The sequence below is a fragment of the Urocitellus parryii genome, chromosome 4 (assembly GCF_045843805.1).
Source record: "Urocitellus parryii isolate mUroPar1 chromosome 4, mUroPar1.hap1, whole genome shotgun sequence".
NCBI lineage: Eukaryota > Metazoa > Chordata > Mammalia > Rodentia > Sciuridae > Urocitellus > Urocitellus parryii.
The window spans coordinates 181,227,721-181,246,509 of record NC_135534.1 but is presented as its reverse complement, the minus strand read 5'-3'; the positions used below and the strand labels follow the sequence as shown (position 1 = coordinate 181,246,509).

Genomic DNA, 18,789 nt, shown 5'->3' with positions numbered 1-18,789 from the left:
GAGATGGGAGAGGAGCCCCAGATTCAGAGAATGTAATTAAAACACATGGAAGTATTCTTTTCCAGATATGGCAGTCTGCATTATGGAATATCCTGTTCTATGCAATGATAGTTTCCTAATGATGTTCACATGCTCACCTGTGTGCATTTAAGCAGTAACACATATCCTTTTGCACTGCCTGGCGTATTTGTCTTGAACAACCTAAGACACAACCTCAGACTTATCCTCTCAGGACCTAAAGATAGAATGCAATTAAATGAAACCAGTCTTCTGCTCAGTGGCTGAGCTGGGTCTCCTCTGTGAAGGGCCTCTGCCTGCTGGATTTTCCTTTGCTCAACACACCAATACATGGAGTCTCCACCTGCTATTTTTGTTTGTTTGTTGTTTGTTTTTTCTGCTTTCTCCTAGAAAAGGTTACAAGAAGAAAGCATGCCTATTAGTACTTTGCCTGCCTTCTTTTTGTCTCAAATGGCATGTACTACTAGGCTGGGTTAGTGCAAAGAAATTGACTGACTTCAAAATCGGACAATTCATGTTTGAAGCCTACCCCTAGCACCAGCTTACCTTAGGAAAATCAAGTTATCCAGCTCTGTTTCAAATTCTTCATCTCTCAGTGGCTCTTGTGAGATGAAAATAAGATCACAGTTTAACAAACATGGCCCTCCCCCCTCCTCCCCCAATCCACTCTTCTGCCTCTGTCCAGGAGAAGGGGTACCGAGCACAGTGCAGCAGAAGGAGGGATGCTCTGGACAGTACCTCTCCCAACAGGTGCTCTAAATAAATGAAGATATTTCTTCATTTATTTCTGACCTCACACTCCATTTTGCCAAGTACTGCCACATCTGTTGCCACAGAGCAATTCAACACCTTCTTTTAATTAAAAAAAAAAAATCCTAGTTCGAATAAACGTATTATATGATCACCTAGTACTAAAACGTGAAAGATGCTTTTCCACCATTTCCAGCAGACATTAATACTTGGCCTCATGTGCAGACCTTGATCTATGCACCACCTCCCCCATCTCTTTCCAACACCAGAGCACTCTAGCTGCAGTTTCTCTGGAGGATAAACTCATTTTTTAAAAAATTCCAGGGCTTTGTCTGCTCCCCAGAGTCACCCAGGAAATAGCACGTCCAATTCTGCAGACCAAACCTAGGCAATTTTCAGAGAGGAATTTTAAATTGACCTCAATGCTTCCCCAATAGTCCTTCCAGCACAACTGTGACACTGCCACAGTGGGCTCACTGTCGATCAATTCTACTGGGAAAAATGTATGGCAGGGTGTAAATTCCCTTCATCTCCCTTTGACTCAGCAAAAAAAAAAAAAAAAACGTAATTCTTTTCCAAAATTTAAGAGCTCCAAGGCAAAAGTTTTATATAATCTGTTATTCTCAAACAGGCAAGGAAGACAGAGAATCACAGCTGAGCAAGCTCCTAAATTTCTTCAAGGTATTATTAAGACATACAATGAGTTCTCTTTTTGCAAATGTCCCTTAAATAATGGGTTGAATAATTGCATCTTTTAGCTAAATGGGTCTAGTTAAGAAGGAAGGAGAAAAAGTGGTCTTGGCAAGGAACAGAGAGCATATTCCAAGAGACAGAGGAGAGTTTTTTAAAAACTATTTGCAAACCCGTGATTTAAGAAAGTCAACAGAAACAATGCAGTCTCCCCGAGTGGGTAAGTTAAGAAAGACATTACCACACCTATGCCGGAGAGGGAAAATGGAGAGATAGGTTCCTAGAACCTGGGAGACACAGGAAAGGGCTTTCTAAGAGCTGTGGCCATTTGATAATGTGCACAGCCCTCCCGTGGCGACCTCACTGGGAGAGAACCAGGGAATAAATATCCTACCTCCCATCTTCCACCTCTACCTTTGATCAAGGGAGGCTGTCTACGTGGTCCATCAAGTCACTTCCCAGGGTATGAGGAAGGACGAAGAAAAATGGAGAATGGATCTGGAAGGCAAAAGAATATCCAGCACAGCCCTTGTGGCAAATGAAAGGGGAATGAGCCAGCTTCAGGGAAGTGTCCACAGCCTGACCATCTGAGAATGGGCAGCTCCTTCACCTTCAGACACGAGTCCATTCTGCAGAGAGAGAGACTGCCTTGCCCTGTTCAGAAAGAAGAGATAAATACAACCAAGTTCACTGGGATGACCTTGGTCTTGGGAGTCACACCCACTCTGGCTTTACCAATACTGTGAGGAGGCAGCTCTAAGTCCTTGGGAAAATTACTTAACCTTCCCGAGCCTCAAGTTAATGTTTATCTTGTTGCATCCTTACAAGGTTTCTGATTGAATCCAGGAGCCTCTTTGGGTTGTTTCAATACTGAGGGAAACAAAAGGTGCCAAGCAAGAGGCTGAACATGGGAATGAAGTTCTTTTGTAGGAACTGGAGGCCTTAATTGCAAGGGGTGGGGAAAAGGAGTTTATTTTGAAATTGTATAAAAGCAAATCACCGCACTTCGGTTTCTTTTATCAAGGAAAGTGCACCACATAGGCCCATTCCTGAACTTATCTCATCCTTCATTTCACCCTGTTCCTGACCAACCTGAGCTTTCATCCATTCTCGCCCCTTCCTATCTTCAGCCTCCTGGACCTCCAGCTTTGAACTTTACCCCCTAGGGGATGCCAGGCAGGGATGAAGTGACAATATCTGTTAAAATTATTATGAGGCAATTTTAAAAGATGAAGTCTAAATGGCTTGTTACCTAGGATCACTGCATAGATGCAAAAGTAAAAATAACCATGGTATCAAAATAACCACATCAAAATGTCATGAGCTCAAATTACTTAGCCTCTCTGTGTTCCTTACTTTGCAAAATGGAGATGATATTCTGTGTTTCTGGCTTAGAATAAGGAATACAGATAATGTCCATAAGCATCTGACACATAGTAGGTGCTGAATGGATGGTAGTTAGCAAATGTGTCTCCATTCTACCATGATCCAGTTGCATGACCTGTGGCAGATCACTTAATGTCTCTAAACTTGTTTCCTTGCCTTAATTAAAAAGGCCACAGCCAACAAAGGGATGTGGTTATTCTCAAGTAGGTTTCTTTAAAGGAATCCTATCCTATCTAACTAAAGATAGGGACTTAGTAAAGGAGGTCAGGGACAGTGGACTGACTGGCTTCCAATCTGGCCTCTCCACCCCTCACCATTGCCCCAGATTTTACCACCCAAAATGCATACCTGATGGATCAATACTCATTTGCCAAGAAAAACTGTAGTTTTCTCATAGCATGTCCATTTCCCCTCTGCTAATCTTTTAGGGAGACATAAGAGGAGGGTTAATCAACTGTACATCGAAAGACAAAGGGGATCACACAAGTTCCATCAAGGAGCGTTAGTGCCCGTCTTCCATCTAGTTTATCTTTAATTCATATTTAAAACCCAAAGGGAATGATTAGGGCACTGGGAGAGGGGCGAGTTTCAACAGTCTCTTCTGCTCTTGACAACTAGGTCACATCTCAACACCCTGCTGCCCCTCTCATCTCTACCCCTTCCCTATCCAATTTAAAATGTCACTGTCTGCTGTTCAACCTGATGAAAGTTATGGCGAGGCAAGGAGAGTTAATGACTGTGGATTGCTTTAAATTGAAAACCCGTGTATGTCGGGAGCCACCTTGACAGCCGAGTGCTTCCCTTGGAATAGCCTAAGTAATTAAGTTTAATATTTAAGCCAAGCATAAGGTCAGCTGGAACCTGTCCAGGTAGTACTTTCTGGAAACCCAAAGGAGCACAAAGTTGTACGTGTATCCTTTTATGATGTAGACTAGAATTGGGATGAATAAAGGAAAGCAGTCTCGGGAGGCCTCACCTTCCTCTACTCTGCCACCAGAGCAAATGCATGCGTTCATCTGTTCTTCCATCCATCTATCCATCCACCCGCAAACACGTGTTGAACTCCTGTGTACCGGGTCCTGTGCCAGGTGCAGACAATGCAGAGGTTCATAAGAGGTCACAGGCAGGGAGAGACAGACTGGTGCGCAGACCCTATTCCACACCACCACAGGGGCAGCAATAGGGGAAGACACAAGATACAAAGTAGACCAATGACACAAACCAGGTCACGATTCACTCATGGAAGAGCAAGAAGGAAACAGTGGGCTTCCTGGAGGAGGCAACCCCTGTAGGGAGAAGAACCCTCCAGGCAAAGTATGAGCAAGCCAAAGAAGGAGACATGAAATGATAAGCAATGCAATTTAACCCTGCCCTTCAAAGACACCGCACCGGATCATGAGAGCCTCAGGGATTCTAAAATCATAGGTGGTCACCACCCTTGGTCCATTTGTTATTCAGCCATAGCTAGACCCACAAGTGAATTATAGGCTTTTAACCTCCCTACAACCTTCTCAAGGGCTGGAGCATCTTTTCTAGTCTCCATGTGGAAGGCAACCTGGAATAACAAAGAACTTCAGCTCAGGAAGCAGACATAGCAAGGTCAACTCCAGCGCTCCACTGTGTCTCTGCAAGCCATGCGACTTCCCACATTTCATACCTTCCCCTTAGAAACCAGAGATAATAGGGTCTGCTCACAAGTGTGCAATTGATTTAATGAAATAGTTTATGAAAAACACCTGGCATAATAAATGTTCTTCCCTCCTTCCCTGAATACAGAACAATAGACAAAGAAGAAAAACATATTTGGTGAATAATAACAATCCATGAGATATTATGGTTGCTGCATCTTCAAATTTTCCTCTTGGATCCATCTCCAAAAATGTAGGAGCACCTCTTCATTACAAGCATCTTATCATGTGAACACAAATTTTTGCTTATTTCTTATATATGTTACAGAACCAAAGACTTTTTGATGAGTAGTTGAGAAATGCATGATTCTGGAATTTTCTACTTTGCAAAGTGCTAGATTGACTAGATTTATAGTACGTTTTTTTTTCTTTCTTCTAATGCAGCATCTAGGTTTGAGTGGGAAAACCTGTTTATACAAACTATTAGGCAGCACCTTAAGCTGATCTTTAAAGAAACAACAGTAGCTATTGTCTATAAGTGTTGCCAGTGTATTCCATGGTTGTGTTGCTAAGTGGGAAGGCTGGAAACCTACAATTCTCCAGTCTTTCTTCCCCTCACCCCATACTACAAAATTAGGGCTACTTCTCTGTTGCTCTCTGATTATTATAAATGACAGAAGTTTGAATTCTGATACAAGGTAAGATTAATCCAGTCAGTATCCCCTTTATCTTTGCTAATGAGCAAGTAAACAGATTTCATGGAATAAGGGTCTCCTCTTTTACATACAAGAGATGCTTGGGCATAAATTACATCCAAGACCACATACTGTTAGTAGTTCTTACTTTTCTCTTAGTTAAATCCAATGAACTCATGAATATTTAAAAAACCAGAATATTTACTATGCAACTAGAAGGTATAACAGTTCTCAAACTGATTAGAACTATTGTGAGAGAGTCTTCCATTTTTTCAGACTTCCAAACACTGTGGGGGGTCTCATGAAAAGGAATTCTTCCCTGATCTCCATTCCCTGTGCAAAGCAGTTGCCTCCAGGCTCTTAAGAGTCCTGCTTGAAATAAACAGAGAAGGCAAGGAAATGGGTGAAGACTGCCATCTAGTGGCTCTAAAGAGAGGTGTTGCAGAATATCACAAAAGCTGTCTTTCGTTTCTCACAAATGGCATTAACCAAATACAAGAATGTGAGAAATTGCCCCAACTTTTTCTCCAAGGCTTCTATGGAGACTTCCTCCCCATGCAGCGATGGTAGGAGTTGCTGGAATTTCAGCAGGTGCTGGATGAAAAGGCAGCATCCTGGAGGAGCCTGGAGCCCTTACAGTAGAGGGGACTTCCCTTTGGAGACTCAAGTTTACCTCCTCTCCCTATCCTAGCTTATAAAAATACAAGACTACTGCTATGGATTGTATTATGTTCCTACAAAACATATGCTGAGATCCTAAGATCCTAACCCCCAGCACCTAATGGCCTGGTTTCGGACGTTGAGTCATTGCAGATGTGATTAGTTGAGATTCACATATTTTACGGTAGGGTGGTGCCTACTGTAAAATCCACTCTGACTGGTGTTCTGATAAGAAAACAACTACAGAGCAAAACTAGAGACACACAGGGAGAATGCTGTGTGATGACAAAAGCAGAGAATGGATTTCGGCAGCTGCAGGCCAAGTGTATCAGTCAGCTTTCTGTTACTGTAAGAAAATACCTAAGATAATCAACTTATTAAGAGGAAACAATTTATTTTAGCTCACAGTTTTGGAGGTTTCAGGCCATGGTCAGTGGTCCCTGCTGCTGTGCTCATGGCAAGGCAGCCCATCATGGCAGGGAGCACACGTGGTAGAGGCCAAACTACTCTACACCACAGCAGAGATGCAAAGGAGAGGAAGGAGTTCTGATTCCACCGTCCCCTTCAAGAGCACACCTTCACTAACAATAAAAATTTTTTAAAAAAAAGAGCACACCTTCAATGTTCTGAAGACCTCCCACTAAGTCTTCTAAAAGTTCCACCTCCTCGCAATAGCTCTGAGCTGAGGACCAAGCCCTTAACACTTAGGCATTTGGGAAACATTCAAGACCCAAACTACAGCACCATAGAATGCCAAAGATTCCCAGCAACCCCCTGAGAACTAGGAGGATGTAAAGAAGGACTGCCTTACAGGTTGCGGAAGGAGCATGTTCCTAGATTTGAGGCTTCAGGGCTCCCACATAATGTTAGAGAACCTGGTACACCAGCCTGCCCCCTCCAGGGCCTCCCTCCCCTCGAAGAGGCCCTAGGTTTCCAGACACACGTGTGGTTGTCATTTTGCTCCTCTGTTCTCACAGCTGCCAGTCCCTCACCCTGCTCCATCCACCCTTCACAGTGCCAGGTGGATTTTCCAGAATATTATTCTGTTTAGAACCTGTGCTTTCCCTGCCAAATAGAAAACAGATGTCTTAGCCCAATAGTCAACACCCTCCATAATCTGGTTTGTTCCAGCACACCTGATACTTGGCTCATTAAAACACTTGGCCCACATCCATTTTTTCACTTCTGCGATTGTAGTGCTAGTCCACCTCGTCTCCATCTGGATCAAACACTTACTGAAAATTAAAACTTAGGAAAAATAATAAAAACTTCCTCCAAGTATTCCCCACAAAACTGATTTCTAAATTCTCTGAGTTCTGGAAGCTCTTTGCCCTGACCTCTTGGAGGACATCTTTCATTTTTTTATCTTGTGTTGTAATTCTCTTCTGCTTTAATTCACTCGGGAGTCAGTCAGCTTTCTGAGCAGGGATCATCTCTGAATACCCTCAGTGCTTTACATGGTTGCCTAAATGATGTCCTATAAGAAATAATTCATTCTGTCCTTTCTGCAGTTCAAGACAATGTCTAACCATCCACTCCCTTGACCTTCCTGCCCATACTGGCCACCTTGAAGTCCCTGTTTCGCTCTTCCTGCCCCAGTGCCTTTGCATATGGAGTTTCTTCTGTCTGGAATACTCATCCCTTCCCAGAAAACCTGGTTGACTTTGTCTACTCCTTGAGATTTTAGCTTGATCATCACTTCGCCAATAAAGGTTTCCTGCTGTGCAAGTTCTCCTAGCACCACATCCCTGTCATCTGTAGCACTCAACACAGATAGTGCGTCTTGATGTCTATGGGTATGATAATTTGGTTAATGTCTTCTTTCTGAAACTCTAAGTTCCATAAAACAGAGACAGCAAAGGCGACTGTTGTATCCCTCTCACCTAGGAGATGCTCAATAAATATTTGTTGAGAAAGCAAATGAAGAAAAAAAGAGGAAGAGAGAAAAGAAGAAACAAAGAAGTAGAAAAGAGAAAAGGAGACATGATGTAAACATATTGAGTACCTAGTGTGTGCTAGCACTGTTTTAAGAGGCATCTTAAATAAATAAATGTTTTTTCTTAGATACTATCTCACATACACCTACAGTAACACTGTGAACGTGATCTCATTCCTGCCTTGAAGATGGGAAACCTCATGTTTGGAAACAGTTTACACTCGTGGTTGTGGCAGATGTCAGTACCTTGAGATGTTAAATATGGTGACAGGAACTACCGTAAGGAGGGGAGAGCCTCCAGCTGAGTCTCCAGATCTCCTGTAAAGCTTCTAGAATGAACGTGTGACTCAGAAACTCATTCTCCTGTCGGACATGGAAGAGGAAGCTGGACACGAGCCTCAGGTCTCATCATTTCCATTTCTGTCAGTTGTGTTTTCCAATATCAGTTATTTTTGCATGTGACCATGTCATAGTTCTTAATCTCAAAACCCTTGAGGCAAAGAAATGAAAACTTGCTGAAATCGAATTGCCATCAGGCTTCTGGTTTCTTCCAAATCATCGGCCTACCCTTTTAAATTACTTACCACAGTGAATGCCCTGTGATTCACGTCACTCCACAGTGATAAACAGAAAGAGTAACAAATAGTGTTTTCCATGGAAATGGAAATGCTTAAGAATAATGCCTAGAGGAAACTTTAAACCACGGCATTGGGTGCCATAATAATGCAGAATCGTGAAGTTTATGAAATGCAGAACAATGGGGAACTCAACTTCATGTGAACTAAATCTCCAGCTCCCACATAATGTTCCATGCTCTACTCCTGCACATTGGAGTCATTGAAGTGGCACCACCTTGCCAGTATTGCCTGTTCATTCATTAAATTAGTTAATACTTATGACAAGTTTCTACGCCTATAAAACACCTATCTACATTACCCACAATAATCTTGTGCAGTAGACAAAGCAGGTATAGTTATTATCACCATTTTACAAATGAGGACATTGGGGTTGGCATAGTGATGGCTACTCTGGCCTCACAGCTAATAAGAGGCAGAAGTGAGACTGGAGCTATACCATTTAACTCCTGAACTCTCTCTGCCACCCCATTGTTGCCTCCAAATTGGGGACTCACACAGAGGAATAGAGCTTAGGAAGAGTGTCCATATTTGTGGTTCCTTTCTCAAAAAAGACCATCAGGGAATTCCTCAGGGCAAAGAGAGAAAGAAATCTGTAAGTGTCTGATGGGTCAGGGATGGTCATTCTGTGGTCCTCAATCCTGCAATGGGAAGTCTGTGATCAGTCCTGGAAGAGTTCTGAATGGAGGAGCCAAAATTGATGCTGGTAAAGCACTTAAGAGTCATATGCAGCAGACTGTAACTGATATCTAAGGAGCGTTTGTTAAAATGACAGACCTATACTTACGTGCCTGGAACTGCCAGGTACTCTTGCTTTAAGACCTCATCTTTGCTAGCATGGCAAATTATAATAAAGTTAGCAATGTGAACAATGACCATTGGGGTTTGGATCCAAAAAGATGTCTCCTGAAAAGCTCACATGTTAAGCAATGCAGCAATGTTGAGAGGTGAAATGATTATGAGAGCTATAACCTTGTTAGTGGATTAATCCCATTTGATAGATTAATAATTTGAATGGACTATGGGTGGTAAATATGGGTGGTAAATATGGGTAGGTAGAGCATGGCTTCAGGAAATAGGTCATTGGGGTCACTATATTATATATATAGTGATATTTTTATATTTATATATCTGTCTCCCTGGGTCCTCTCTCCCTCTGCTTCCTGGCTGTCATGAGCTGGGTAATGCTCCTCTGCCACACCTCAGTTTCGCTCCTCTGTTTTGCCTCGCCTCAGGCCTAGAGCAATAGAGTTGGCCAACCGTGGACTGAACCCATAAACCCAGTAAACTTTTCCTTAAGTTTTGTCAGGTATTTTGGTCATGGTCACCAAAAGCTTGTGCAGTAGATAGAGCAGGTATAGTTATTATCACCATTTTACAAATGGTGACTAACGCAATGACAATAATACATCATATTGGTTAATCTCTGTTTACATCCTTGTAAGACTATACTATGCAGTAGCCCCATTTTTTTCGTATGGGAAAACCAGTGTCAAGCAACTAGTTCAACATCTTACTATTAGGGGGACAGTTAAAATTTGATGTTGAGTTATCCTTTTCACTTTTCACCCTATAATGCTTCTTTCAGATCTTATTAATTCAGTTAGCTGGAATTTAATCATCAAATATTTTCACTTCCCAATCTTTCTTTTTCCCTTAACTGCCTCAGTCTGTCCTATTCAATATGAGAGCTAATGAGCACTCAAAATGCTAGAAGTATAAAATCAACATTTAGCAAAACAAAAATTGGGTAAAATAATTCATTAATAAATCATAATATTGATTACATGTTGAAAAATGTAAAACATTAATATAATTTAAATGTTATTAAATAAAAGATGTTATTAAATATATCAATTAATATATTTATATTAATATAAATTAATTTTATTTTTTTAAAGAGAGAGAGAATTTTTTTTTAATATTTATTTTTTAGTTTTTGGTGGACACAACATCTTTTATTTTATTTTTATGTGGTGCTGAGGATCGAACCCAGCACCCCGCACATGCCAGGCGAGTGCGCTACTGCCTGAGCCACATCCCCAGTCCTCATTTTTTGCTTTTTAATGTAGTTACTAAAAACATTTAAATTATATAGATGACTAACATTATGCTTCTATTGGACAGTATTGTTTCAAATTTCATCAACTTTATTCCCCACAGGCTGACATCAGAATAAAATAGGAATAAATGTTCTTCAGTTTGAATTATTCTCACAGCATAAGCCTATAACAAAGATGTTCAGACTCTGAGTTCTGTGGTATCTGACAGACTGCTTTTATCATTTACCATAATCTATGTCAAAAATAATCATATATATATATATATATATCTCCCCATCCTGTTGCAAAACCAGAATAACCTGGTATGTTTATGTCATATATACATATATTCTATTTATATAATATATATTCTATTTAGCTTTGTTTTATAATGTATTTTATAAATATATTCTATTTAGATTTATATAATTACATATCAGTATAACTAAATGAACAGTTTTGTTAAGTAATGTTTACTCAGAGAAATGAATTTCCCCTTACTAATATTTTCTCAATTATCTCCCTTTCTATTTTTTTAACATTGGTTGCAACCCACAAAATTAACTTCCCAACCTTCTAATGTGTTTCAACCCGGTGTATAAAACTAGGCGCAGCGTCTGCAAGTGAGATACTGATTTAACCTACACAAAGGTGAAAGGATTTGGGGGATAAATAACAAGTTTACTTAGTTGAACCTGGCAGAAATTCATTAGCAAGTGGAGGCCTGTAGCTACAGCAAATCCTGTGGCCCTATCAATTGGTCAAATTGAGGGAGTTCTTCACACAAAATGTCTCCTCCCTCCTATGGAGTCAGCACTAGTGGTCATATCTAATGTCCAGCTATTGTACCGTCTGCTCACCATCACCTCTTTTTATAAGGAAGAACAAATACCTCTTTGGCATTTGCTCTTCTTACCGGATCCCCACTCAAGATCCCAGGTCCAACCAGGAGGTTCAAGTTTCCGTCTACTATAGGCCATGTCTGATGACTGGGGAGTGGGAATCCAATCCAATTGAGACCAATCCAAGCCTGTTTCTGGGATTTGTAGGCATCTAACCAGAACAAGGGAAAGTCAGTCTTCTAATGATAAAACCCCCAGGGTCTTAACTTGGAATCTGTCAGTGGTCAGGTTCTCTGCCATGTGGTAGAAGCTCCTTCAGCATAGAAGAGAGTGAAGCAAAGAGAAGCAGAGATGAGAGACACAGAGATAAATGGACCCAAGTCTCTACAGGACTAGTTTTATGAGCACACGGCCCTTGTGGTCTCACAGGGTCCCCTATCTGGTTTGATGCTCTTCTGTGGATGAGTTGAAATGTATAATAAATTTCAAACAAAAAGTTCTTACATTTTCATTTTATTCTGTGCTTACAAACTATATTACTAACCCTGTGGCCTGGGTTCCAATTGTTCTTTAAATCCAACTGGATCTTCACCCTTCCTAATACTGCATCATTTATCTCTTTTTTTAATTATGTGAAACTCTTACCAAAAATGTTTTTGCTAAGCTCCTTAGAAGTTGGTTCTCTTTAAACCAAGGATCTTTAATGACACTGTGATTCAAAACAGAAGATCGGGCCAATAACACAATTGTAGAAACCCTAAACTGCCTTGACCCAAAGATAGAGTTCTGTTGCTGCCCCTGAAGCTTGTGACTTCTCAGAACCGTAGCTGTAGAACCTGTGTATCTCCCTGCAGAGTCCAGAAAAATCTTCATGCCCTAGAAATAAACCAGTTGGTCTCTAAATGTTGGTAGCATTTAGAGACAACACTGATTTTAGTCATCTTAAAATAAAATCTAAAGTGATCCCTTTAACATTGCAAATTCAATAGATTTATACTCAAACTGTACCCTGTTCATTTCTCTGGGCAACTGGAAAGCAAGCCAGTAAGTAGGGCAAAACATGTTCCCAGTATGATATCACTGTTTAGTTGTTATACATGTTAGTTAATACTCATGATGATTTTTTTTAAAAAATCAATGGCTTATCATTCTTTTTTTACAAAGGAAAATAAAAAGTACCATACTTAATGGTAAGGTATCCAGTGGCCTAGTTGTGCCAGTTTCAGCCTGGTTACCTTTAGACTGATCTTTCAGTTGAACTATAGAACATATAACATGCTCATATTTTTTAAAGTAAGGGAGAATTTGCCCCTTCAGTTTGATTTAGTGGCTTGAGGTTCCCCCAGGTCCCTTTGAACTGTATTGCTCTTGGACCACATTTATTTCTTGTGTATTTAGAGTAACTGATGTGCTTGCTGCTCCTAACGGACGAAGGAATATGAGGGAACCCATAAGATTAATCTTCAACGAAAAGAACAAATCTAGTGGAAGCAAAGAGAGGGAAGTGAGATAGTTTAGAGACCACTATCACTCTCAACACACATATAGGGCCCATGGCAGCTGGTCACCAGTGCTGCAACCCGGCTGGGCACAGAAACACAAGTCACTCAAGCAGGAACAAAGCTTTATTTTTAAAAAGGCCGCCAGTGCCCCGTGTGCGCCCAGCTAGCAACCCGGTCCACACACGTGTGTGCTTCTACCAGAACTGGAAGCCCGGACCTCCCCCGGAAATTCCCTCCTACTATCCTTCCCCAACCAATGGGAACTCTCCGGGAGTCCCGTAACATGAATCCTGTAACATGAGTCCTGTAGCAGGCCCAGGTGAACAGCAGGAGTCCAATTTCCATATGAATGTAAATCTTAACATAATCATATCATCTCAATGGCTAGCTGGCAGTCACCTAAACCAAAGGTGCCATGTATCATAATACTTTTGCTGTGGCTCCTAGCACCCCAGTGTCTTTGTGCAGCAGCTGCTAGGCACCAGACAGCATGGATTGAAGTAATAGAGAAACAGAGGCTGTGTTCTTGGGACCTGTGTCTTCTTGAAAAATGCCCCTTTGCAGCATTGTGTGTATTTCCCCAAGAATGTGTTAGTGCCTATAGATGATCCATATAAGAAAACTGTGTGACAGCTGGGTGGGGTCTCTTAGAGAAATTCTGAACCCCATGTCCTGACAAAGGTCCAGAAGAATGCCCACCCTGGAAATTATGGGAAATTTATATAATAGCAACACTTAGACATGTCATTTAATTTAATGCCTATACTAGGCCTCCCAAGAAATCCTACGGAGTCCTGGGTGACATGCTGTTCACTGAAAGTCATTCAAGATAAATTTATTAAGCACACATTGTATATTAGGCACTGTGCTGGGGATACTGCAGTGAAATAATCTAGACATGGCCTCTGCTCACTTTGGGTTTATCTTCCCAGAGTGGAAAAAAAAAAAGAGAGAGGAAATGAGTAGATGATTTTAAGAGAAATAGGGCTGACAATGGAAACCTACAAGAGGTTTGATAGAAGAGAGGGGTAGGGTAGCCCAGCCCTCCACGCATCTATCTGCCTGCTGGGCATCACCTAGCTGCGCCCTCCTCTCCCCCTCCAAAGTCCCTCTTCTCCTTCTTCCTCTCCTCACCGACCCCCACTCTTCTCTGCCCTGCTCCTATCGCTGCCCATTTTCTGGTTTCCACGGGGCAGTCACGAGCCCCGACCCTGCCGGTCCTGAGACTCAACGGTCCCAGCGCGCCCACAGCACCAGCTCCTTCCTCCGACCCTGCGAGCCGCCACTCCGCGTCCGCAATGGGAAACGAGGCCAGTTACCCAAAGGAGATGTGCGGCCACTTCGAACCCGAAGAAATTAAAAGGCTGGGCAGGAGTTTCAAGAAGCTGGACTTTGACAAGTCGGGCGCTCTGAGTGTGAATGAGTTCATGTCGCTGCCCGAGCTGCAGCAGAACCCATTGGTGAAGCGAGTGATCGACATCTTCGACACCGACGGCAATGGAGAAGTGGACTTCACGGAATTCATCCGGGGGACCTCCCAGTTCAGCGTCAAAGGGGACGAGGAGCAGAAGTTGATGTTCGCGTTCAGGATCTACGACGTAGATAAAGATGGTTACATCTCCAACGGGGAGCTCTTCCAGGTGCTGAAGATGATGGTGGGCAACAACCTCAAGGACTGGCAGCTACAGCAGCTCGTGGACAAAACCATCATCATCATGGATAAGGACGGCGATGGGAAGTTATCCTTTGAGGAATTCAGTGCTGTGGTCAGAGACCTGGAAGTCCACAAGAAGTTGATAGTGACTGTGTGAGCCTGTTTTCAAAGAACATTGCCCAAACAACTTTGCCCAAAGCTTTCTTCTTTCTTACAAGTTCTGTTCCAGGCATCCATCAACTGTCTCTCTGACTTAACCCAGAAGTATTTCTCTTTGTGGAAGCTACATTTTCTAACATGTGCTTCATCACCAATTCAGTGTTATTCTTATCTCAGTGGTTCAGGGTATCACCCCAAATGGGGGAAGAGCAAGATGAAGCATCAAAGTGGGAAAAGGAAAAAAAAAAAAAAGAGTCTTTTATAAATGTCTTTTTCTTTGTTTTGATTCAGATCCCCAACTGTAGTCAAAAACTTTAAAATAAGAAAATAAATACCTTAGCCTGCCTTTTTCATGATTTTGTATGCAGGAGGAAATTGTACAATTTGTTATCGGGTGTTAGGTGAACCATTCATTCCCTTGTGGTGTTCAGATGCCTTTGACAGATGGTTAACTTCTTGTTGTAGCCACAAGGACTCCCTACTGAGCGTCTTTCAATTACTCTCCATGCAACAAAAATTCATCACTTCTCATAGTAGGCTGCAGCTCCATTCCTCATGATGCATCTACTCAGGGGAAAGTGTCCAGTAGGGATCCTCCAGGGCTCATGTAAAAAATGTGAATCCTGCACCAAGTGCCCAGCCCAACTATAACCGGCAGTGGCAGTGGATATTCCATGTTGGCTACCAGCTCCAGTATTAAGTTCAGAAGAGGGATCTTCTAGTCAAACAAGGCAGGGACCTTCCAAGAAAGCACTCTCACTTTCAACTCTGTCAGCTCACCTTAGTTGGAGTAAATGGGAGAGATATAGAGTCAGCCTTCCCACAGGACAGAGTCAGTAAAGATTCTGGCTGCGGTGACTCTCCTGGGAATGCCAAAGGAGTGTTGCTTCTGGTACTCAGAGATGCAGAGATTTGCAAATAAGTCTCTAAGCAGAGGTGAATGGTGGCAGCACTGGCTGATTTTAAAAATTAGATCTGAGGCAGAGCAGAGAAACTGAAAACTCTCAAGAAACTCTTGTCCTTCTGTAACATTGCTATTTCACTATAATTTTCTTTCTCACAAAGGACCACTCCCCATAAAGATGTCTAAGGCTCCCAAAATGCTAGAAAAAAATGAAATGTGCTCTTCTTACACTTACCTAGCCAAGGGAAACCATTCAGGTGATTTCTCTCAGGAGGAGGAAAATCCATTTCAGATAAGTTTATTATTGTTTCATTTTGAAGAAGCTGGCAACTAGACTGGCAGGACAACTATCTACAAGGCATTCTGACATACTTTTTATACTTTAAAGAACCACAAATAGGAGTCCCTGTCACTTTAATTCATGTGCAGTCCTAAAGAAATGTATTAACGATCATAAATACTCCCAATCCTATAGTCATATGAGTCATGACCCTATTGCAGGGTAATATAGATCAAAGATGCAAACACACTGGATTTGAATTCAGTTGCAACTGGGTTATCATAGTCTCTTAGCTATGTGAACATGAGCAAGTTAGCTTGTGTCTTTCCACCTAATTAAAATGAGGATCTATACCATTTAAAATGTGTAAAGCACCTAGAATACAATATGTTCGTGCTACTGATTCCCTTCTCCCTACTTTCCCTTATCAGTATGTAAAGGAGACATGAGGTGGCTGTTGTTTCTTAATAAGCAAAGTTCACTTTAGGCCTCAGTTTCCTGTTTTATGAAAATTGATACTTGATTTGATTCTAGTAATAACACTATTTGAGACAGGTAAATACAGGGACCATAAAAACAGTGAGGTAGAAACATTTACTACCTAGCCAAACCCACTCTAAAGTTAACTGAATATCTTTGTGATTCTGGCCCAGAAAGGAAACAATGGGGACAATGTCAATGTCCTCCCTCCCACCTCCCATTTTCAGAGGGAATAATAGACTCCTTGAAAACTGGGGAAACTTTAAAAGAGGGCAGTGCCCAACTGTTTGACTTTGTGGAGGGAATTTTACATGGGGAAAGTGAGCACATGTCATGCTGGCCAAGAAGACCTCTAAAAGAGGGACATTATTTTTAGTGGCAATGTGTACATCAAAATATGGAGATTTTGAAATTATGAACATGGGTTTGAAACGTGGATTGTGTATGCAAATGTAACAAGGAAAAGAAAAATATTTTAGTTTCTGGAGTGACTAGAATTAAATGATTGCTTCATCAATCTACCTAACATAGCTGCCCAAAACTTTGTGGCAATGACTGAATCAAGAACTTGTTTCTGTTTTCAGCTTTGGAAAGATCTGATGGGAAAATGGATCATACTTACTTCCAAGTTAGAATTCTTTGTTTTGTTTTGTTTTTTTTCTCTCAGTTGATTGCCAGTTGTCAACAATTTTAGTTTTATACAACTCCTTGGAGTGACAATAATAGTTACCATTTATAGAGCTACAGTAATTCTTGGTACAACCTTTATTATATCATTTAATCAACACTGTGATGTGGGCACCATCATCTCAGCTTTACAGATGAGGCATAGAAAGATTGGAAGTTCCCCAAGGCCATCCATTCAGTAAGTAACAAAGCAAGGATTTATACCAGGTTTTCTGACCCCAAACCCTGAGCTTCATTTATATTTCAACGGCATTCCTCTTACTTTTGTGGCTCCATATGTACCTGTCTCAAATTATTTCTGTTAGTCTTATCAATATAATCAAATCAAGTCTTAATGTTCACAAAAGAGGAAACTGAGGCCCAAAGAAGTAAATTACTTGTCAAGAAGCAAGCAGCCAGCCCCCATAACTTTGGTTTCACTTTTAGCAAAGAAACAAATATATTAGACAAGACAGTTTAAAACCGTTTTCCTCCTTCATCTCATCTTTTGAGAAATAGGTGACAGTATTTAGATTAAATTGAAAACAGCAACCAATATGCTCTGAGACTGCACAGATTAGTAACAATATGTCGTTATGAATCTATGCTAATGAGTTGTGTCTGCTTGCTACCATATGTCGCAGTCTCCAAGCCATGAAACACTCTTTTGAAACAGAGGGGAAAATATGGCCTCAGCACAATTGGTTTATATTCCAAGTCTATCATGCTTTAGAAACATTCTCAAGGGAAGATCTTTCAAAAATTTAAAAATTACAAATTCGTCCTTCACTTATGCTACTGATTCTGTTAGGATATAGAGTAGGTAGGTAGTCTGGCTGTAGTGTTTTATCTATTTTCCATGCTTTGAAAAGGGAGAGCTCAGAGGCTTTTTAAGATAGGTGTTCATGGTAGAGAACTGAAGCCACTAGTCTGAGAATCAGACTTTAGATTAGACTCTGGACCCCTCTTTTTCCTTTTATATTTCCTCTTTTTGGGGAGCAGGGCACAGGGGGGTTGTGTATGTGTACTGAGGTTAGAACCTAGGATCTCACACATGCTGGCCAAGTGCTGTACCACTGAGCTAACCCCAAGCTCTGAACTCTTCTTCTATTAGCTACTATGCCTATGTTAGTAGCCAGTGACTGTGACTTATAAAATGTGGTAACTTTTCATCACTGTGACTGAAAAAACTGATAAGAACGACTTATTATTTTGGCTCACAGTTTCAAAGGTTCAGTCCATGATCATCTGATTCCATTGCTCTGGGCCTAAGGTGAGGCAGAACCTCCTGGCAGAAAGGTAAGGCAGATGAAAGCTGCTCAGCTCATGGCAGCCAGGAAGCAGAAAGAGAATAAGGGCCAGGGAGAAAATATAATCCCCAAGACCATGCCATCAGCCATGCCCCACCTGCCCACAGTTACCACCTATTAATCAAAATTATTAATCCATTAAGTGGATTAATCCACTGATGAGGCTACAGCTCTCATAATCTAATCACTTCACCTCTGAACATTCCATTACTGCCTTACACATGAGAAAATAATAGAAAATAATACTTTTAAAATTAATATTAAAAGTTTATTATTTTACAAAATAGCAAGTTTTTAAACAGCATAATGCGTAATTACTACTCTGGAAAATATGTATGCAAATGATCATAGTTCAGAAAAGAACAGGGAGAATCCAAAGTAATCATTTTATAGCAAAAGGATTATGAATAATCTCAAATTTATTTTTAGAAAACAATTTTTGGGGTTCTTTTAAGAATGAGTCAAATTTTTCAAAAGACTGAACCATGGAATTAATGTAGCAAATTAAATAGAGTTTCAAGCATAAAAGATGTTTGCCCAAGCTTAGAAAGC

The 18,789-nt window shown here is 41.1% G+C and overlaps 2 protein-coding genes across 3 annotated transcripts in view; both read left to right on the top strand.

The window, feature by feature from the left end:
- Positions 1–18,789, top strand: part of Grin3a (glutamate ionotropic receptor NMDA type subunit 3A) — a 157,163-nt gene that overhangs the window by 125,355 nt on the left and 13,019 nt on the right. The window lies entirely within an intron of this gene.
- On the top strand, positions 14,083–14,595 carry Ppp3r2 (protein phosphatase 3 regulatory subunit B, beta). Its single transcript, XM_026379724.2, has one exon. It carries the CDS (start codon positions 14,083–14,085, stop codon positions 14,593–14,595), a length of 513 nt encoding a protein of 170 aa, XP_026235509.1.